General features: G+C 53.0%; 2 protein-coding genes across 2 annotated transcripts; one reads left to right on the top strand and one right to left on the bottom strand.

Annotated features, from left to right (window-relative positions):
- Nucleotides 1-2386: 2386 nt before the first annotated feature.
- Nucleotides 2387-12588, top strand: CREB3 (cAMP responsive element binding protein 3). The gene is made up of 11 exons (XM_079994967.1): nucleotides 2387-2488; nucleotides 3022-3157; nucleotides 4573-4707; nucleotides 4798-5113; nucleotides 6815-6933; nucleotides 7084-7176; nucleotides 7554-7660; nucleotides 8946-9014; nucleotides 9464-9548; nucleotides 9927-10014; nucleotides 10959-12588. The coding sequence occupies exons 3-11, from the start codon at nucleotides 4573-4575 to the stop codon at nucleotides 11348-11350; spliced, it is 1404 nt and encodes a 467-aa protein (XP_079851093.1). The 5' UTR covers nucleotides 2387-2488; nucleotides 3022-3157; the 3' UTR covers nucleotides 11351-12588.
- A 642-nt stretch (nucleotides 12589-13230) lies between these two features.
- Nucleotides 13231-21289, bottom strand: LOC307226968 (avidin-like). Its single transcript, XM_079995953.1, has 4 exons — nucleotides 21124-21289; nucleotides 20011-20242; nucleotides 14108-14228; nucleotides 13231-13779 (listed from the first exon to the last, which is right to left on the bottom strand). Exons 1-4 carry the CDS (start codon nucleotides 21253-21255, stop codon nucleotides 13746-13748), a joined length of 519 nt encoding a protein of 172 aa, XP_079852079.1. The 5' UTR covers nucleotides 21256-21289; the 3' UTR covers nucleotides 13231-13745.
- Nucleotides 21290-21919: the final 630 nt, after the last annotated feature.

The raw sequence follows: 21919 nt of genomic DNA, 5'->3' as shown, positions 1-21919 counted from the left end.
AAATGTGACTGCATTGGATTTTGTAGGCAATTGGCATTTACATGTAGATTTAATTTAACAGTGGTATGATCACTTCTTCTGCAGCAAATATTCCCGCTTCTGCAAACATTTTTTGCACCTATATGGGCTTGTTTCAGAGGCAATGGAATAGGCTGATATTCCTTACCCTAATGAAACACAATTAGACTTGTTCACACTGGAACAAAAGGCATCTCTATTTTTGTAACACCTTTTGGAGACAGGCCAGATCTGCATACCAGACACTGCTATTACCCACTCCCTATCTTGCAACAAGACGCTCACGTCTCCTTATAAAAATAAAACATTAAATTGGCCTGAATTAACCAATCCACCTTTGTAGATTAGTTATATATTTAAAGCATATACTACGTTTAACATTGAAACTTTTAGTATGCTCAGATGTGAGCCACACACTGCCTTGTATCATTTTTGATAGTATGTCTAAAAGGTAAAGGTACCCCCTGACCATTAGGTCCAGTCGCGGACGACTCTGGGGTTGCGGTGCTCATCTCGCTTTATTGGCCGAGGGAGCCGGCATACAGCTTCCGGGTCATGTGGCCAGCAGGACTAAGCCTCTTCTGGCGAACCAGAGCAGCGCACGGAAACGCTGTTACCTTCCTGCCAGAGTGTACCTATTTATCTATTTACACTTGACGTGCTTTCAAACTGCTAGGTGGGCAGCAGCTAGGACCGAACAATGGGAGCTCACCCCGTCGCAGGGATTCGAACTGCCAACCTTCTGATCTTCTGATCGGCAAGCCCAAAGGTCAGTGGTTTAGACCACAGCGCCACCCACGTCTACATAACTTCTATCGAGATGTTGGCATCTGTCCGTCTCGGGAGACAGTGGAGGAGAAAAGCGTCTTTGGGGATGAAGTCAAACTGGGCGAAGGTTACAGCTCCTGCTGTGGTTGTAGAGACCCATGTGGGAGAGACATGTTTTCATGTAGCTGGGGCAAAGGAAGGTGCCCGGTTGTGCTAATGCAGATGCACTGCTGCATTTATTATAATAGGAGTGCAGAGAGAAGCATTTATTATTTATATGTTTCCTATCTGACTGGGCTAACTCCCCTCCAATGTGACGGCCACTAAGCAGTAGAGATCTTGCCCCCCCACCAATTATATTCTACTACGTTTTTGTAATTTCCTTTCAAGATCAAATCAGTATTATTTTGATCTGTGGTTGTGGGGCCCCTAGTAGGGATGGGGCCCCTAGGCCAGGGCCTACTCTGCCTACTTCAGGCTTCTTCAGCCTTGGCCCTCCAGATGTTTTTGGCCTACAACTCCCATGATCCCTAGCTAGCAGAGGTCAGGGTTGGTGGGAATTGTAGTCTCAAAACATCTGGAGGGGCGAGATTGAGGAAGCCTGGCCTACTTAGTAATCTGGCACTGCTCCCACAGCTGTCACAGAGGAAACTCAGGTGAACAACTGAACTGTCTGGCTCCGTTTCTGCTGCATAGAAATCAGGCTTCAATTTGTCCCCCAAGCAAAACAAAGTTGTCACACTCCAGACTGGCTCAGCATCAACCCATCTCACACCTAGTCCCGGGGGCCACGCAATGTGAAGTCCAGTGTCGCCCCCTTTCTGCCCTGTTCTAGGGCACAGTCCTTTCGGGGATTCACTTCGCACCCTAAGAGCCCCCCCCCAAGGCCCAGGCGATGCTGCAGACACGGCCGGGCTTTCGGAGCTCTCGGTTCCCTTTGCTGCTGAGCCCCTTCCCTGGCGGAATGCCTCTCCCAGAGCCGTCCAGGAAGCACCGCTTTCAGATGCGGACACCTCGAAATCCCCGCGCCACGAAGAGCAGGGCACACGAGAAGCTGCCAGAGTCAAGCCTCGCGGGTCCATCTCGCTCCGCCGTGTCCCCCACACGGGCCGGCAGCAGCTCTCTGTCCTTTCTGGCCGGGGACCTGGCCAGCCCGCCTTCCGTCTGCTGAGAAGAGCCTCTGCCTCGGAGCAGTGACCCTTATTTTATTTTATTTTATTTTATATTTTATTTTATTTTATTTTATTTTATACCGCTTTATATTTTTCAGAAAACTCTCAAGGCAGTTTACAGCATATTACATCAATAAAACATCAATAAACCATCTGAAGAAAGTCAAGTATAGAGTATACAGTCAAAGCAACATAACAGAAAACTAAAATATTATCTTACAGCTTTTCAAATCCGACATTACCAAGGTCAGCTCCCGAATCCCTCTTCCTGCCCGGGCGGAGCTGGAGCGAGGGAGGTCCCTCTGACGGCAGATCCGAGCCCCGCCCTCCAGGCCCGGCCGGCCGAAGGGGGTTTCCCGGCCACGAGCGACACTCGCCTCGGCCAATGCGGCCCCGGCCTCTCCGCCGCTCCGCCAATCAGTGCGCGGGGAGGGCGGGCCTCGGCCAGTTCCTGCACTCGAGTGACGTCGCTTTTGCTGCGTTGGAAGGAGAGCGGAGGAGACGGAGCGGCGGCGCAGCGGGCCGCGCAGGTGGGTGGGGTCCCGTCGGGGTCCCCTCGGGGTCCCGGGGCTTCCCTTCTCCCCCTCCCCAGCAGATCTGCCCCTGGGACCCCTCCTGCCCGGTCCTTTCTCTCCGGGGGACCCAGGAGTCCGGCGCCGCCCCGCCCCTCTCTCTGGGGCCCCGACGGCGCGCCCCAGCCTCGGCCGCGACGGGGCGGCGGCTGCCTCCGCCTCCTCCGGGCTGGCCGCCCCCACTGCCCGGCCAAGGCGCGGATCGGGGCCGGGGCGGCCGCGAGGTGGCGGGGCCTCCTGTTCCCGAGGGGGAGGGCAGCCTCGGCTCGAAACCCCACGTCCCGGGGCAGCCAAGCCCGGAGGGGTGACCTACCGGAGCCCACCCCCGTTGGGCAACCTGGTGGTCCTGGGAAGGGAGCGAGCGCCCGGCTGGCTCCTTCGGCCTTTGCGGAATCATAGACGGATAGAAGTGGGCAGTTGGGAGGGACCCCCGAGGGGCATCTAGTCCACCCCCTGCAATGCAGGGGTTACAACAAAAGCATCCCTGACAGGTGTCTACGCGACCTCGGATTCAAAGCCTCCAGCCGAAGTGAAGGACGACCCTTTTTGTGGCCCACCCACCTGCCCAGCTGGGGCTCAGCAGCGAAGCTCCTTCCTTTAGTTCTGGGAGCATCTCTTTGAGGACAGGTAAGCAAAATGAGGGGAGCCCAAAGCCCCCCCCCCAAGCTCCTGCTTCTCACTGCTGCTCCTCTGCACAGCTGCCTCTGTGGTGGCGGGGGGGGGGGGGGGGGTAAGAGAGGGAGAGCTCACCTTCCAGATCTCTTGGGCACAACCTCAGTTCCCCAAGCTGTCTGCATCTGACAGTGTTATGGAAATTAATGATGTGCCGTTATAAACATACAGAGATGAGTGCATTCGCAAATACACGTGTCCAGGTGTGCCAACGGGAAATTTTTTTTGGGGGGGACACCCAGGTAAGCCCCATCCCACAGAATCGATCGCATGACGCAGTGCACGCACACCATATGAATGGCAATGCCCATTAACTTTGGGGGTGCCTGGCCTCCTAAAAAATTTATTGGGAGGGGCTGAAGGGACCTCGGCCCCTAGCCGTCGCTCCTCTGCCCTTGTCAACAAAACATCACAGCCTCTGCATGCAACTCCAGGTAACGCAATAGGAGCTGTTGTGGAAATGGACTTTGCAACATAACTTGGTGCAATATCACTTTTACCAGCAACACCTGAGGTGGAATAGTACAGAGAGCAATACGGCAGCCGAGTTTCACCTTTGTCAATCACAAAGCAGGAAATTGTTCCTGAGGCTCCTCTCTCTGTAAAACTGGTTTTAGAGGTATTGATATTTCTGCATGATGTGTGAAAACAGATTCTGGAGTCAAGGTATTTCAAAATAATGGCTTAGGCTGGCCAGCAAAAGGGAATCAGTAAATGTTACCAGGTATGTTGACAGACAGGAGACAAGCTACATTCAAATTTCTCTTTCTGTGATGCTTGTATGATTCTTTTAGTGGGTTTTGGTTAAGGGGTTGAGGAAAGCTTTTAAAAGCTGTTATTCACCTTTGTTCTGGGTCATCCTCACCTCCTTGTAAAGTGGGGGGGGGGGGGCTCTGTTGCAATAGAAAAATAAAAATCTGCCTGCTTAGACTGGGTCCTGCCTCCAGTGGTCCTTCTCTGACCATTCATGGACATTTGGGGCTCTCTTAATGGGGAGCTGGACTGCGAAATCTAACCTCAGTTTTTCATGTAACAATGGCCGTTGCCCATTGGTGGAATTGGCACTGCGTGATACCCATTCTGCTTTCGTCAGCACTCAGTCATTTAGTGTGGCAGCATCTACACCCTGGAACTCCCTGCCTATTGATACCCGGCAGGTGCCTTGTACTCTTTTTGGAGCCTGATAAAAACATTGACAAGCCTACCCTGAAAATGCTTAGAAAGTTGATGTGAATTTTAACCAGTTTTAATATTTTAACTTTCTGTATTTTTAAAGTGCTGTTGTAATTTTTTCTTGATTTTTTTGTTTTATCTTTTTGTAAAGCTGAGGGTGAGTTTTTCCGAACAAGTGGAGTACTCACTCCCTCCAGATGTTGGGCCCAGAGGAAATGGCTTCTCTGGCAGATGAGGACCTCCTTGACTTCCTCCTCCAGGACGGAGGTCCCTCAGCTGATCTGGGCAAGGGAAGCTTCCTGCCAGAAGACTGGGACTTTCCAGGGCCTGAGGTGAGTGCCAGCTGCCTTGGGCAAGCCAGGGGTGGGGTTGCTGCTGCTCCAGACCCCCCCCCCTTGCCTCACGACCTCCTTTCCCTCCAGGCCTTGGGCGAGGAGGAGGTGGACGACTTTCTGAGGTGCCTCCTGAGCCCTTTTGCAGAAGAGTCCAGCGGCTCGCCGGACCCCTCCCCTCCTCACAGCAGCAGCAGCAGCAGCCTTGCCGAAGAGCAGAACTTCTCCTGCAGCCCCGGAAGCTGGGAGGGGTCCCCCACTGGCAGCCCCGCCGGCTCCGAAAGTGTCCAGTCCGACCACAACTACTCCCTGCACCCGGCGCTGCCTGGGCCCCCCGAAGGCCCTGCGCTGGAGAGCGTCAGCTGCTCCTCGGATGTGGGCGACGGGGATGTCGCCATTGACCTGGGTGAGTGCCCAGGGCATCTGGGGGGTCCATGCAATGTCCTTTGGGGGCAGGCGCTGAGCTGGGCCAGGGCAGGCGGGCTCTGAGCTTTCCCCTGTGCTTGCTGATGTAGTGCTGCAGAACCCTCTCTCTCTCCTTCCCTCCCTCCCTCCATCTCTCTCTCTCTCTCTGCATCTGCTGAGTAGCTTCTTTAGGACCAGGAAGGAGAGAGTAGGAAGAAATGGACAGTTCCCCCAGCAGAGGGAATCAAGGGGTAGCTGGACTGGGACCAGTGCGTTAATAATAATAGTAGTAGTACAGTGGTGCCCCGCAAGACGAACGCCTCGCAAGACGAACACCCCGCTAGACGAAAGGGTTTTCCGTTTTGGAGGCGCTTCGCAAAACGAATTTCCCTATGGGCTTGCTTCGCAAGACGAAATGTCTTGCGAGTTCCTGCGGGTTTCCCCCCCTTTTTTCCCTTTTCCTAAGCCGCTAATCAGCTGATCTGCTGATAAGCCGCTTATCAGCTGATCCGCTAAAAGCCGCTAAACTGCTAATAGCGCTAATCCGCTAAGCTGTCAATGGGCTTGCTTCGCAAGACAAAAAAACCGCTATGCGAAGAGCCTCACGGAACGGATTAATTTCGTCTTGCGAGGCACCACTGTAGTAGTAGCAGTAATTATTATAATAATAATAAATCAATTTATTTATTTATACCTTGCCCATCTGGCTGGGTTTCCCCAGCCACTTGGGTCAGCTTCCAAAAAAAGATTAAAAATACATTAAAACATCAGTCATTAAAAACTTCCCTAAGCAGGGCTGCCTTCAGATGTCTTTTAAAAGTCTGGTAGTTGTTTATTTCCTTCCTGGTGGGAGGGCATTCCACAAGGCGGGCGCCACTACCGAGAAGGCCCTCTGCCTGGTTCCCTGTAACCTCACTTCTCGCAGGGAGGGAAGCACCAGAAGCCCCTCGGGAGATGGACCCCGGTGTCCGGGGTGGAGAGGCTCCTTCAGGTCTACTGGACCGAAGCCTCCAGAGCAGGAGAAAACAAGCTGGCTCCATCTTTGATTTGTCACTCCTGCTTGGGAGCTTCCCTGGGGCAGGAGGAGAATGCTGGACAAGGAGACCCACTGCCCTGGTCTGACCCGCGGCCGGTCACTCTCTCTGCCCCCCAATCTCTCCCCCCTCCTTATGGGGAGCTGCCATCGCCCTGAGCAGGGTCTGATGGGCTGGAGAGCTGTTCCCTTTGGGATGCCTTGGAAGGGGGAGAGGCAGCGGTCATGCTTGTTGTTTGCACACACCTTTTCCAGTGGCCAATTAGCCCCCACTTCCTCACATGCGCAGAGTGCCTTCCTCAGTGGGCAGGTGCACAGTAATGGACGCACGGAGAATGCAAGCGGTGATTGAATGAAATGCAAAAAGCAAGGGATTGCCCTGCAGTGAAACCGTTTCTGTGACCTCATTCACAAAGGAGCGTTGGCAGTGCTGATTTGGGGCCCGATCCATTTTGGGGCCAGGAGCAGCCTCTTTCTTGGCTGGCGTGTGGGACTGGGGTGGAGCCACGAGCGCTGCCATGTTCTCCTGACATCCTTGTACCACCCGGGGCAAAGTGTGCCAAGGAAGGAGAGCAGAGGGGGGGTGTCGTCCCCCCCCCGGCAAGCCTGGGCCCTCTGGCCTCGTAGCCCCTTCCACCCCTGACTGTGTGGCCCCCTTTCCTCTTCCAGAGATGTGGGAGATCATGGAGACCTCGTCAGAATCTTGCTTCAGCGATCGGGACCTTGCTCTCCCGGTCACAGTTTCCATTGAGGAACCGACACCCCAGCCAATTGGGGGGGACCTGCAGGTACGAGACAGCCGTGTCCTCCCCTTCGCCCTCAATATACCTGGCACTCGGGGGGGGGGCTCCCACAGGGGCTTCCCTTCTCCTGCCTCTTGGGGGGTGCAGCTTGGCAGACCCCACCCAGCCCCACAGCTGAACATGGTGCTTTTTCAGTTTGACTTCCCTCCGCTGATTCTGACGGATGAGGAGAAGAAGCTTCTGGAGAAAGAGGGCGTCTCGATCCCTTCCAACCTGCCGCTGACCAAGGTGGGTGCCGCAAACTCTGTACGTGTGCGTGCGGACCCTTGCCCTGAGGTGCGCTTCTGGGCAAGGTGGGCAGAGGCAAGCGGGAAATGGGGGTGCAATTCCTGGCTGCAATTCCTGCTTCTCCCGGGGGGGGCTTTCTGGATGGGCTCTCTGTTTTTCTCTGGAACGGTGAGGTCTAGGTGCTTGATTCCAGAGTAAAGGAGTGCCCTTCCTACCAGGGGGTGGCGCTTTTATAGCCAGCCTCCTGTACTTCCCGGGGTGAATGCCCCTTGTGGTTTTTTGGGGGGGCACATCCTCTTTGCTCCTGGGTGAACTGGAGGAGGGTTGCTGGCTGCCAGCCTGGCCTTGGCTGACCCTCAGAGCCCTGTGCGCTGCAGGCCGAGGAGCGGGTCCTGAAGAGAGTTCGCCGGAAGATCCGGAACAAGCAGTCGGCCCAGGACAGCCGGCGCCGGAAGAAGGTCTACGTGGACAGCCTGGAGAGCAGGTGAGGAATCAGAATGGCGGAGTTGGGAGGGACCCCGGGGGTCTGTGGCGGGCATGGCGGCACTTTTCCTCTCATGCTACGTTGTGCCCGCTCTCACCTAGATAAATTGCCCCACCTCACTGAATAACCCTTTACCCAAAGGTTTTTTTCCCTATCCTCTTAAAATTCTAGCCCAGAGTATCATGTGTGGGAGCTTTCTGAGGGGATAACTAGAAAGTTGGAGTCTCAGATAGGTTAAACAATAAAGATTTATTTAAGGCAAGATAGTATATAGCACACATGGATTAAACTTAGGTTACTTCCAGAATACATTGCAATTTTGCTTTAATTTGTCCTCAGTTGTTTTTGCGTTATAGGTTTGGTTCTTTCTTTCAGTTCTCCGTCCCCTTTAACACTCCTGAGGCACTTTAAGAAATAGACCCAAGGGCTCTCCACCCCCTCCCTTCACTGGGCTTGGGAGTTTCTTCTTCTCCTTCGCAGAATCTCTCCCCTCCGGACTAGACTGGAGTCCCAAGGAGGCTGTTCCTTTCCAGCTCCTTCTTCTCCTTGCTCAACATCGGCCTCCCTGTAAAATTCCAGTCTACTCCTCCCCGAGGACACCACACTCTGTCCTTCCCAATACGCTCAGAGTGGAAGTTGTTTTTTTCCAGAACCAACTCTTTCTCCCTTTCACTCCTTCTCCCTCAACCTGCCTCCCTACCTGTCTCCCAGCCTCTCCAACCAACTCCCAATTAACTCTTCTCAAATCCTCCTTTTAAACTCTTCCTCCGGGAACATCAGCCAGCCAGAGGCAGCCTTAACTATTTGCTTCCTTAACCATTTGCTTGTAGGGAAAGAAAGGGGGGGGGCAGAGAGAAACACTTGTTGATTCAACCTGTCCAGCAAAACCAACTTTTTCGTCACAGGGTCATGTAGCCCAGCCCCCTGCCATGCCAAAATTGCGGTGCAAGAGTCCCTGATAGGTGGCCACCTGACTTATCCTTCTAAACCTTCACTGAAGGAGCATCCACCACCTCCCAAGGGAGTCCTGGGGGGGGAGGAAGTGGGGGGGGCAGAGGCCTCTTGAGCCTGGGGGGAGGGAGGATGGACACCCCGGGGAGGCAGGCAGAGCAGAGGGGAGGGTTTCCTCAGCCCTGAGAGGGGGCTTTGCAGATCCAGGTGTGCTTCCCTGCCTTCCTGCCTTGGGGCTCCTCTGCCCCCCTGTTCCTGCACCTCCATGGCCCCATCTGAGACACCGGCTGCCAGGCCCCTCCTGACACTCTTCCTCTCCTGTCCCTCCCTGCAGGGTCGTCGTCTGTACAGCCCAGAACAACGAACTTCAGAAGAAAGTGCAGCTGCTGCAGAAGCAGAACATGTGAGACCCTCCTTTGCCTGGCAGGTCCCTGGGAAGGAGGGTGGGCTCCCCGGGACTTCGCCACCACCTCCTCCCAAGGAGGGCCTTGGAGAGAACGGGGGGGCGGTCTTCCAGCCCAAGACAGAGAGCAAGGGGGCAGCCCCAGTGGCGGTTCCTCCTTCGCTGACCTCCTGCCTCTGGCACAGTGCTTTGGGATTTGTCATCTGGCTGTGCTGTGCCCCCTGTGACAGCCCTGTGGAGGGAGGTGGGCCACTCCTGCTCCCATTTCATGGGCGGGGGCATTGAGGCCGAGAGGATGGCTGTCCCCAGGCTCCATAGTGCAGGGCAGAAACCCGCCCCTCCAGAACCCGCATCCTCACTCAGGGCCCCTGGTCATGTTGGACCCTTCCTGGGAGGTGCGGGGGCTCGGGGCAGCGGGAGGCTGACCGGCTGCTCTGCCTCTCCTGCAGGTCCTTGCTGGAGCAACTGCGGAAGCTGCAAGCCCTGATCCAGCACTCGACCACCAAGACCACCACGGCCAGCACCTGTGTCCTGGTGAGTTGCAGGACCCCCGCAGCCCCTTGGCTCAGCAGTTCATCCCAGCCTGCTGGTCATTGTCCCCCCCCCCTTCTTGGCCAGAGGGGCTCTGCCTTGTTTCTGGGGGGAGAGGCATCTTCTGTCTGTCACTGGTGCCTCTGACTTCCAGCGTTGAGGACTCCTGACTTCTGTGAGGTCCTGGTCCTCCTCCTTCCTGCCCCCGTTCCTGCCCCCCCCCCAGGTGCTGTGCTCTCCTGAGCTGCCCCCAGGCTGCCTGCCACCTGCCTTTGCAGCCCTTGCTGAGGGACGCCTGCCCTGGGCTCCCTCTCCTGGCGGCTTGGACTAGAAGACCCTTTGGGGCCCCTCCAAAGCCACAATTCTCTCTTTCTGCGATAGGTCCTGGTCTTCTCCTTCTGCCTCATCCTCTGGCCCAGCTACTACCCCTTTGGAGGAAGCCAGCAGAAGCAGCTGGAGCTCCAGGGAGGTGAGTGTCCTCAAAGGGTGGCAAGGCGGCTGGGGAGGGGGTCGGGTGCAAGTTGGAAGGACATGGGAGCCCCCTGGCCTGGAAATGGACAGGCTGGCTCAACAGCCCCTGAACCCCTGGCCTTCTTCAACTGGACAGAAAGCACCTTGGGCAAAGTTTTTCCTGGGATCTCCCCCCTGCCCCCCAGCTGAACAGAGCAGCTCCCAGGGCACAGTGGCTTGTTGTCCCGAGACCCTCCGTTTGGCCTTTCCCTGAGGCATCACGCAGGGTCCGGCCCCTTGCAGGAGGCAGCCCAGAAGTCCTTGCCATGCATTTCACAGGTCTAGCGCCTTCAGAAAATGAGGATTCTGTGGGGAAGAGGAAGAACCTTGATTCTGGAGTGAGCAAAGGGGTGGCGGGGAGGGGGGACTCTGTGGCAGCAGATAATGCAGTCTAGATCAGCCAGATCTCAGATCTTGTTTTCCCTGACTGATAGTGGGCCTTGAATGGGAGCAGGGCTGTAAAAGCCAACCCCAACTTAGAGAGAGCGAGAGAGAGAGAGAGAAGTTCTGGGTTCTTCAGCTCAGGGGCAGCCACACTATGACACTCAACATCTTCTTGAGTGGGAAAGAAGAAGGTCCAGCATTGTTGCGTTTAATTTCGGAAGAGGGAACTCCTCCAGGGAAGATGACCTAGAAGGGAGAGGCAGGAGGGCCAGGAAAAGCCCTGCACCTGGATCAGGCCCACAGCATGCCTTGCTCTCTTGGGAGCCAGCCATGTCCCCAGGGGACACCCCCAAGCTGAATGCCGGCTTAGGAGGTTTAGTGGTTAGCATAACAGGCTTGGTTGAGTCGTATGCTAGAGAGAGTGAAGGGATACCAGCAGGACTGAACCGCAGAGTCAAGGCCAGACGGGGGCTCCTCACCCCCCCCCCCTGCTTATACGCTCCCTTTGCCCCCTTGCAGTGCTGTCCCGGAGGCTGCGGGAGTACCAGAGCAGCGTTGCCCAGTTCCAGCCAGTGGAAGCAGCCCCTGGCCTTGCCCCACCCTCCGCACTGAAGGCAGAGCCCACGGCCGCCCTGAAGGACGCAGCAGCAGGGAGCCTCAACCGGTCCCTGGAGGACCACCGCAGCCCCCCCGCCGAGCCCCAGCCGCCCTCCAGCAGCAGCAGCAGCAGCAACTCCTCCTCCGACCCCTCGGCTTCTCCGCAGGCAGAGGGGCTTCCTTTGCCCCCCGAGCACCAGCCTCTGGGGAAGGAGAGGGCCCTCCCCTCGGCCTCTGCCCATCCCCGGGAGCAGGGCTGGGTCGATCGCACCACCAGCGTGGTCATCCAGCCACGCCACTCGGATGAGATGTGAGGGCTTGGCCAGCAGACGCCACCATGGAAAGACGGGGGGGGGGGGGCTCCCGGCCTGCCACTTTTTTGCAGGGGGGGAGAAGAGAAGCTGTGCCTGGTGCAGAGACAGAAGCATTTATTTAGAATCCCGGGCCCTGGCACCTGGGGGGGGGGAGGCATCCTTCAGCTCATTGGGCAAGGGGGGGGGGCTCCAAGAAACGGCTCCACTCCAGAGTCCGACTCTGGTCTTGAGGGGCCCAGAACTGAGCCATGGAGGCCTGGACTGTGGCTCTCGTGACCCCCCCCCCCCCTCCTGCACGTGTGTCCCCTTGTGTGTCCCCTGTAGTGGAAGCCTTCGGAGAAGCAGCCTCTTCCTCCCCCTGCCTTTGCTTGCATCTCTTAGGGTGCCTCCATCCCCAGATTAGCAGTGGAGGGGGGCCCTCCGTGCAGGGGAGCGAGCCAAAAGTGGGAGGGGCACTATTTGCAGGTAGGGAGGCAGGCTGCTCCAGATGCATCGCCTTGGCATGCCTGGCCCCCACCCACAGAGCAGACCCCCCTGTTCAATCCAGGCACCTGGAAGAGCAACTCCAGCATCTGCTCAAAGGATGCGCTTTCATTGCTGAGACCCCCTGAGACCCCCAGAAGCTGCCGCCCTGGATCCCTGAAGGCTCTTGCTGTGGGCAAGGGGACTCTCAGGTGGGGGTTTCTGGGGAGGCAGCGTCCGGCCTCCAAATGAGACACAGGGAACTGGGACAAGGAGGGCCAGAAAGGCTTCCTCTGCCACCTCCAGGCCCAGTCCTGACCTCTGAGTGGGTGGCGCTACTCTCGGTCCAGGGAAGAAGCCCTGCCCCCTGCCAGTTGAGATGCCCTGAAGGAGTCCCTGCCCCCCCCCCCGTCAGGCTTGGAGGAGCTTCCTGGACAAAGGGCCTGGAGACCCCCCTCCCTTTGCCCAAGAGAGCCCAGCAGGGCCATTGGTCAGGGGGGGAAACAGGAGCTGGAGTTGCGCAGCCGTGGGCATGGGTGGGTGGGCAGAGCAGCCCCTTACCCATCCCTGGGCGGGGGGGGGGGGAGATAGGCCTGGGAAGTAACCTGGAGCCCTTCTTCCTTTTCACTGTTTAAATGGACTCTCTGCTTCCGTTTGTTTCATTGTTCTTCCTTTTATCTATTTTACCATTGAAAGAAGCTGGGCTGGGTGGGGAGGATAATAGTTTAGCCCAGAATCTGGATGTAAATGTAAATAATAAATGACTACAAAATGGTTCTCCTGCCTTGTTTTGTGAGTAAAGCGGAGGAGCGGAGGGAACCAGAAAATACTTCAGAATCCTTCCTAAAAACCAAGGGGGGGGGTCCCAATAAGTGACTTCTGCTCCAAGGGGGGGGGGGGATGGAAAAGCAGGTCAGGGAAGAAGGCAACCTGGCCCAAGATTTGTGTCGGGTTTACTCCTGAGCCTTTTCTTCTCTGAATATGTCCCGAAAGGCAGCGGGTACGGATCATTCCTCAGTGTTCACTCCTGAAGCCTTTCTCATGAATGAGTCGAGCTGCCAGGCAGCAGAGGTTTGGGACCGAGAGCGCGCCAGCTCAGGAGACCAACGCTTCCGATGTGTGGGTTGGGTACCCCCCCCCCTTGTCTGTAACAGACGAAAGGCTGGATAGAAGTGTCAGGAAATAATAAAGAAAAAAGAAAAAAGGAATGAGGGCCAGGACTTATGTGCAGACCTAGAAAAGACTGGGCCAGAACACAAGCAGGCCTGTCCCATTGCTGGTAATTTATTGGACAATCATCTAGTCCAACCCCCCACCCCCAATATCAACCTCTGCTTAAAAACCTCCAAAGGACAGTCCACCACCTCTTGACAGAGTCTGTTCCACTGTCTCTTGCTGTCAAAGAATTCTTCCTGATGTTTATTTTTTGTTTTAATGCTTTATTAATTTTGCAAATAAAAAAGACAATCGGCAACAACAGTACAAAATCTAAATCAAAACGCAGAATAAAATATGCATAGCGATTAAAAGAAAAACAAAAAAGAAGGAAAGAAAAGAAAGAAAAAAACCCTATTTGTTCGATACAATCATTTAAGGAGTACAAACCATAATTTAAATATTCTATACATACAGTTTCTAGAAAGACAATACCTTCATATTTGTACTTTTCATTTCTATTTTGACTTCACTCTAACCGATGTTTAGTTGGAATCTCCGTCCTTGTCACTTGAGTTCATCCGTTCAGGTCAGAGCCTCCAGAGCTCGCTCTTCACTTGCTGGGGAGGGAGGACGGGGGCCTGTCCCAGCCATGGTACATTTTTGTAGAAGAAATAACCTATATAAATGTTTAATCAAGAAGGGAAAGGGAAGCCCTCTTCCTGCAGGTGGTAGATGGGAGAGCAGCTGCAGCAGCAAGCGAGTCTCTCGGATCCTGTTATGCTTCTCGTGTGAAGACGTTCCTGCCAACCCTGCAAGGAAGCAGTGAGTAAGGGTGAGGCCCTTCCTTGTGCTTGCCCTGCTCTGAGTAGGGCTACCATGAAGCCCCCTTGGTCCTTGTGGTTGTCACCTGCCCCAGGGGCATTTTCCAAAGCCCTCCCATGGCGGCTGGGTGGGGGCTTCCCCTGGCTGCCCCCAGACATAAGAGGATGTCCCCCAAGGAAACACCATGGCAGCATGGCCCTCCTGCAAGCAACACAGAGCCTCCAATCAGAGTTTTTGCAGAGATCCCAGGGCCTCAGAGTTTTTTGGGAGAACCCCAGAGAAGGCCCCCGTCGAGAGCTGCTCCTTTCTGCTTACCGAGTGGCCTCCCAGTCATCGCCATGGGATTCCACCTTCTGCCGCAGAAGCCAAGTTGTCTCCAGGGTCTCCTTCCCTTTGTCATCCACAAAGCGCTGCCCCGCAAATGCAGCGATGGAGTCTGGGGAGGACAGAGGGGGGCAAAGCTGCAGGTCAGAGGCTCTCTTCCCTGACCAAACATTTGCAAAACTTTTGCTGTGGGAGGGGAGTGATGGCCGGGGAACAGGGGGGCCAGGCAGAATTGCCTTGAGGAGGTCAAGCTTCTCCCCCCGCCCCTTGGGGCTCCCTGCCTGGCTGCAGCGAAGGCAGGCAACTCCAAGTCCTACAAGAATCCCATCCAACAGAGGTGAACTCAGCCGCTCCTCTGGAACAATCAGACCCAAACATGACATATCAATTAACAAGTTAGAGACTTGGTGCGCATGATGATGGAATGTGGCTCAGCAGAGGCCACCTGCTTGGCATGTAGAAGGTGTTGGCTATTTGCAGTATGGTAGCGCTGCAGAGAGCTTGCTGGGGAGACCATGCATTAAAAAGAAAGGGACTCAAAAATAACTTAAGCAAGGTTTTAATTACAAAAACCAAAAACTCCTTATACACTAAATACATTAACAACAAACCAGACCCAACCACCAACCCAACCCCCAGGGTAATGGGAGAGCTAGGTGCTGCTCCTTATATACTACAAGCAAATGCTGACACACCTTAATCAATGCAACTCAGCAGCACCTGCTATGTTTCACAGCTGTAAAGCTGGGTCTCGTTATCTTGCTCTGGCCCTTGCTCTGGCCCCTTAAAGACATACACATTAGGTGGAACAATGATGAACCTTTACATTTAAAGTAACCATTCAACATTTCCCCTGCGGTTCATCATTGTGGAACAAAAACATAAAGCATACTTTGTACATGTTTTTCATGTGTAACCTTTGGAAGTGCTTTTGTAAAAATGTCCGCAATTTGATTATCACCTGGGACATATTCAAATACAATCATTTCATCAGCAATTAGTTTCTTTACAAACTGCAAACGTAATCTTAAGACTCTAGTGCGCTGCGTATTGGTCTCTGAACACAGGATAGCGAGTCCGCTCTGGGAATCAAGGTAAACTTTTACTGGTAGCGTTACTTGCATCTGTAGGTCTGCAAATACATGCAGATACCATTCTACATCACGAGTGGCCTGAACGCATGCACATAATTCACTCTCGGTTGTGGAGAGACAAACAATGGTTTGTGTCTGGGACTTCCATTCAAATGGACAACCGTTATAACAAAACACCATACCAGACACACCCCTGCAATTATTTTGTTCCACTGCATGAGATGCATCGCAGAAAATTTCAAAACCTTTGTCAATACATGTTGTAAACTGCAACCTATAATGTTTGGTATGTTTAAGGTACATTACCACTCTCTTAAGAGCAGAGAAACATTGTGTAGTAGGCTTTTCCACAAATTTTGCCAGAAAGTGAAAAGCATAAGTTATATCTGGTCTTGAGATTCTTTGAATGAAATTTAGCTTGCCTATGGCAGAACGATACAGAGTTTTATTAGAGAATGGCTTATCTTCACCTGTAAAGGTGAAACCACACACCATAGGCGTTTCCTTCCCATTTGCATTTTCTAAACGTAGCATTTCAACAAGATCATCAATTTTTGCAGTTTGATGAACCAGAAAAGATCCATTTTTGCCTTTCTCAATTTGCATGGATAAGTAATTTTTAGCTATGCCTAATTCCACCACATCAAATTTCTTCTGTAACTGTGAAACTACCTCTTCATATTCCTGTTTAGTTTTTGTAGAAATTAACACGTCATCTACATACACACATATCTTTGTTACAGAGTTTGCCCTTTCCTTTATAAACACACAGTTGTCTGCCTTTCCTTGTGAAAAACCAATATCCAGCAATTCTTTTGCTAAAGTTTGGTGCCAATTCCTTCCACTTTGGTGCAGACCATAAAGGGATTTATTTAATTTGCATACCAAACCTTCAGCGGTGTCTATGCCTTCAGGGACACGCATAAAAATTTGTTCTTTTAAATCTGCAAACAAATACGCAGTTTTTATATCTAGGTGATAAACAGAATGTCCACGTTGTGATGCATCTTTTAACAAAAGCTTAACTGTTTCATATTTTACACTTGGTGAATAACACAAATCATAATCTTCGCCTGGAATTTGTTGAAAACCCCTAGCAACTAATCTTGCCTTGTACCTTACAACTTCATTTTTGTCATTCATTTTAACTCTATAAACCCATTTTGAATCAATAAGTCTCATATCTGGGGTTTGTGGTACAAGAGACCAAGTGTTATGCTCTTTTAAAGAAGCTATCTCAGAGTTCATAGCTTTATACCAATTTGCAGCTTGGTGCTTAGGTAAATTCTGAACATCATTGTAGCTTTTTGGCTCAAAAACCGCCTTATTGGCATACACAGTATTAAAATGTTCATCTGCAAAATGTTGTGGCTTCTGCCTCTTTCTATCTGAACGTCTTAGTCCAGAAGGAGAGTCAGACTCCTCAGACTTAATGGGACTAAGTGAACTACTAGTTTCAGGTTGTAAATCATCATTGTCAGACTGAAGAGGTGCCTGTAGGCTAAGCTCACGGTCAGAAAAATCAAGAGAATCTAACCTCCCCTCGGGTGCTTGTGACTTTAAATCATCAAACAAATTATCAGATTCAACAGGCTTTTCATCTTTTTCCATTAATTCAGAAGCACCATTTCCTGCTGCTGCTGCTTCTTCCTCTTCTTCCTCAGTATTATCTATACCATCAGTATCTTGGAAAACAGCAACTCCATTCCAATTTACAGTTTGTATCATGCTTCTGGTAATATGAAATTTGCCAGTTGCTGGTATGTAAATTCTGTACGCCCCCTGCTGGTAGCCCATTAATTTTCCCTGAACACTACGCTCACCCAATTTTTGCTTAGTGGGATAATGCATAATTACATCTGAACCCCAAATGCGTAGGTATTTCAGATTAGGGCGTTTTTTAAACAGCTTCTCATAGGGGGTGACATCTAAATCAGAATGATAACTGCGATTTCTAACATAACAAAAAGCATTAAGCGCTTCAGCCCAAAAGTCTTTGGGCAGATTAGCATCGTGCAGATAAGTTTTAACCCCTGCCTGCAGGTCACGCTGCACAACCTCAACAAGCCCGTTTTGCCAGGGACTTCGGGGGCAAGATAACTCATGAGTAGTCCCCTGCACTTCCAGGAATTTCTCAAAATCCTCAGAAACAAATTCTCCGCCCCGGTCAGAAAACAGGTTCTTAATAGGTTTGTTAAAGTGTGTTTTTACCCAGTTGCAAAAAACTTTATACTTCTCAAATGCTTGGGACTTCTCAGCTATTGCGTAAGTCCAACAATATCTACTATACTGGTCTATGAGAGTGAGCCAGTACTTAGAACCTCCTAATGATGGTGGGAGTGTCCCAACTAAGTCACAATGTACACGCTCAAATGGCTCAGTTACTTTCCTATCTGAGCACCTACCCTTGCGTGCAACCTTAATCTTATTCTTGCAACAAGATAAACATTGCATAAAGAATTTACATGGTTTTAAGTTGAGGCCATTAACAATATTCTTCGTCCTAATTACATCAGCAAAATTCAAGTGTCCCAGAATTCTGTGCGCCTCATGGACACACCCAGAATGTGGCCTTACATTCCTCAACCCCTGGCTTGACTGTGCTGCTCTGCAGTTTATAGGCAATTGGGAGTAGGTGCGAAAATACAGTCTATATAAACCATCAGATTCCCGGGCATACAATAGACGTTTGTTCCCATCGAAAAACTCACACATTGACTTTAAGAAACGCACAGTTATGCCATGATGAGCAAAACACCTTACTGACAATAAATTGTCCACTGACGGGCAGTAAATGCAGTTCGCTATTGTTATGTTTAAAGAGTCAAGTTTAACAGTACCCCTGCCAAGCGACTGCAAGACTTGTGAATTGGCTAAATGTACATTACCAATTTCCTCTTCGAAAGAAATAAACAAGCTTCGATCATTGCAAACGTGCTGAGATGCTCCTGAGTCGATAATAAAAGACTTCCACTTGGCATCTTTAATTCTTTTACGATCTGTTGTCCGAGCATGAAAAGCTCGCGGCTCATTTCTGTCTTTACAGTGCGATGTTGGCTGCTGAGATGACAACCATGACTGACAAGCAGAAACAGGCTTGGGAGTACTTTGCTTTCTTTTGGCTCTGCAGTCCTTTGCAAAATGTCCTTGCTTATTGCAGAACCAACAACGCTTGGCAGCTTTAAATGCAGTTGTATCACCACAAGTTTGCATATGGCGTTCCTCATTCTTTCTGGAAATAGGAGTGCTTATGGCACAAGCCTCCCTTCTATCCAACTCTCCCATTAATCTTGCCGTTACCCCTTCCACAGTTAATTGTGCTGGTGGAACAGCAGATATCTGGCTAGCTATACCATCAAAGTCCTCGTTAAGGGAACAAAGAATGATAAAAACATACTGAATATCAGGTATGTCCATGTCCCTTCGAACTAATTCGCCGCGTATTGCCTCCAGACGCCTCAAGTGTGATGCCAAATCACCACCAGGCTGCAACTTAGTCTGGTACAGCTGCTTGAAAAACGTCAATGCAGACGCTGACTCCTTTCTAACATACACTGCTGCAAGACTGTCCCACATTTTTTTGGCAGTTTTCTTATTCCTTATATAGACTACTTGCTGGTCGCTGACTGCCAAATTAATTATCGCCCTGGCTTTTGCATCTCCTTTCGACCAAGCATTAGTTACAGGGTCAGGAGGGTCTTCAGTTACATAGGTCCATACTTCCCTAGAGGTCAAAAGCGCCTCCACCCGAAAAGACCATAAACTATAGTTCTCATCTGTTAGCTGTGGTAAGACCAGAGCCTTCTCAGCTTCAGGAACCCGGTCAACCATTCTGGAAATCTTCCAGACCCACAAAAACTAAACTAACAGGAGAAGGAGTTTTCAAACCTTTCTCAGAGTCCAAAAATATGCAGTCATCCACTCAGCAGCTGGGCCCATAACCAAAGATGTTGGCTATTTGCAGTATGGTAGCGCTGCAGAGAGCTTGCTGGGGAGACCATGCATTAAAAAGAAAGGGACTCAAAAATAACTTAAGCAAGGTTTTAATTACAAAAAACAAAAACTCCTTATACACTAAATACATTAACAACAAACCAGACCCAACCACCAACCCAACCCCCAGGGTAATGGGAGAGCTAGGTGCTGCTCCTTATATACTACAAGCAAATGCTGACACACCTTAATCAATGCAACTCAGCAGCACCTGCTATGTTTCACAGCTGTAAAGCTGGGTCTCGTTATCTTGCTCTGGCCCTTGCTCTGGCCCCTTAAAGACATACACATTAGGTGGAACAATGATGAACCTTTACATTTAAAGTAACCATTCAACAGAAGGTCCCAGACTCGACCCCCAGCGGCATCTCCAGGGAGGGATGGGGCAGACTCTAGAACCCTGGAGAGGTGTTGCTGCCAGTCAGTGTGGACAATACTGAGCTAGATGGACCAGTGCTCTGACTCCAGTTCTACTTCTCAAACCTTTATTGGCATATAACCAGGATTTCAGTGGCTTCAGTACAATAAAGCCAGCTTCCTCTGTTACTGCTGTAATCATTTACTCAATTTATATACAGCCCTTTATCCGGGCAAAGTACAACATTAAGGACTTAATTTATGCAGTGTAATAAAGAAACATAACAAGATGCCTGAGTGATGCAAACAAGGGCACGATCTAAATTATCAGCATGTGAAATAAGGGAAACCCCTGATCCGCCTGGAGCTGCTGAAGCTGCCCCCCCCCCCCGCCAGTCCTAGCTCTCAGCGGCCCCAGCCCACCCTGGAAAGTGGGGAGGGGGTCCTTACCTGAAAACGACCAGTTGACCAGGAAGCCAAAGGTATACTCCTCCTCCGCCTCCTTCGGGTCGTGCTGGGTGCCCACGAGGGGAGACACCCGGATGGGCTTCTGGGCTGCGGAGACGGCCGTCAGGTAGGAGCCCGTGAACTGGCCGGAGTCGTCGGGAGGGTTGAGGACCATCTTGGAGCCCAGCTCGTTGACCCACGTGCCGGCCAGGGAGCTCTGGGCTGGCGAGGAGGGCTAAGGAGGGAAAGAGGAGGGTCAGCGGGGGGGACTTCCGGGAACCCCCCAGACCAACCTTCCGAGGCTAGTTGGGGGGGGGGCAGCCCTCAGGCCCCGATTCCTCACTTCTGCCCCCGACGGGGTGGGTGAAGGCTCCGCGTCTGAAACTGCTCCTAGCGCTAAATCCCAAGCGGGATGGGTGGAAACTTTCGTGGCTGCGGGCTGAAGGCGAAGCGGGCGCGCCTCGCCGCCTAGGACCCCTCTTCGTCTCTCTCGGGGCAGCCCGGCGGGGGCCAAGGCTCGCTTTCCCGTCCCAGAAGGGGTAGCCCCGGCCGGGCACGCACGGAGGGGCATCCGGGCACTGCTGGCTCCGCCTTCGGGGCCGCAGAACTCGCCCTGCCCGGCGGCGTCGAGGCAGCGGCCCGCCCCCTTCCTGCCCAAAAGAGGGGGCGAAGAGGGCCGCCACGGTCTTGAGGGCCTTTTTCAAAGAGGACCCGACACATTCCCTGTGGAGGCGGCGGCGGCAGGTCTGCCCCTGCCTCTGGGCTCCCCTCCAGGACCGACGCCTGCTCGGTGCCTGGAGGGGGCTCCCGCCGCGACGTCCTGCGGCCTCCCTGCCAAAGGACCCGTCCGGAGCCCCCGAGAGGCAGCGGGTGGCCAGTTCCCCACCCCACCCCGCAGCAGGAGACGACCAGTGGGCCCCCGCCAGCCCAGGGTATTCTTTCTCCCGCCCCTCTCCCCGCTCCTGCGCTTCCCCAGTAACGGGAACGGACTGTTTTGCTGGGTGAAGGAAGGTCGGAGGTGGCGCAGAAGCGCCTTATCCGCCTCGCCGTCCCCGTCCCTCCCCTCCCAGGGAGTCTACCTTGCGGCGGTAGACGCTGCGCCCCGCTCAGCCTCACCTTAAACCGCTTCTCCGCCGCCTCGACGACGGGCAGGACCGGCGGGTCCGAGCGGGAATAGGTGAATCCGGCCGTCGCGCCGGCGGCCAAGAGCAGTGCCACGGCGGGCGCGCGGGCCACTTTGCTCCACATCTTGCAGCCGAAAGGCTCCGAGCCCGGCGAGCCCCGGCCGCCCTCATATAGCCTCCGGCCGCGTCCCCCTCCCGCTTCCCGGTGCTTTCTGAGAAACCAGCTGATTTTCCTCTTCCCTGCAAAACCGAAAGTTCGCGAGTTGTTGACGCAGGGTTTTCCTTTCACTTCTCCAAAAATACCGGCGTCTTTCCTTCCCGCTAAGGCCGGCTCAGGACTCTCGCGCACGCGGCGTGCCTTCCCTAAGGGGCGGGGGCGAGGCGTCTGGAGGAGGGGGATCTGGAGGGGAGAATCCGTGGGCGGGGAAAGCGGCGCAGGGGGGCTTCAGAAGAACCTCTGTCCTCCGAGGGCCCGACCGGAAGGGAGGCAGGACATCATTGCAGAACCTCTGCCCACTCGCTGCGCCCCACCTTGGAAGTCCAGTGGTACCTCGGGTTAAGAACTTAATTCGTTCTGGAGCTCCGTTCTTAACCTGAAACTGTTCTTAACCTGAAGCACCACTTAAGCTAATGGGCCTCCCGCTGCCGCCGTGCAATATCTGTTCTCATCCTGAAGCAAAGTTCTTAACCCGAGGTACTATTTCTGGGTTAGCGGAGTCTGTTAACCTGAAGTGTCTGTAACCTGAAGCGTCTGTAACCCGAGGTACCACTGTAGCCCAGAGCCATGA

The sequence above is a fragment of the Podarcis cretensis genome (assembly GCF_951804945.1).
Source record: "Podarcis cretensis genome assembly, chromosome: 11".
Lineage (NCBI taxonomy): Eukaryota > Metazoa > Chordata > Lepidosauria > Squamata > Lacertidae > Podarcis > Podarcis cretensis.
Note: the sequence above shows the minus strand (reverse complement) of the source record. Positions and strands in the feature narration are given on the sequence as shown.

Excerpts from the sequence above, each read along its gene's own strand:
- CREB3 (XM_079994967.1), top strand. The coding sequence starts at position 4,573 with ATGTTGGGCCCAGAGGAAATGGCTTCTCTGGCAGATGAGGACCTCCTT. Across the intron at positions 5,114-6,814 it reads GGATGTCGCCATTGACCTGG|AGATGTGGGAGATCATGGAG; the intron begins GTGAGTGCCCAG and ends TTCCTCTTCCAG. Across the intron at positions 7,661-8,945 it reads GTGGACAGCCTGGAGAGCAG|GGTCGTCGTCTGTACAGCCC; the intron begins GTGAGGAATCAG and ends CCCTCCCTGCAG.
- LOC307226968 (XM_079995953.1), bottom strand. The coding sequence starts at position 21,255 with ATGTGGAGCAAAGTGGCCCGCGCGCCCGCCGTGGCACTGCTCTTGGCC. Across the intron at positions 20,243-21,123 it reads CGGCGGAGAAGCGGTTTAAG|CCCTCCTCGCCAGCCCAGAG; the intron begins GTGAGGCTGAGC and ends TTCCCTCCTTAG. Across the intron at positions 14,229-20,010 it reads GGTCAACTGGTCGTTTTCAG|ACTCCATCGCTGCATTTGCG; the intron begins GTAAGGACCCCC and ends TGTCCTCCCCAG.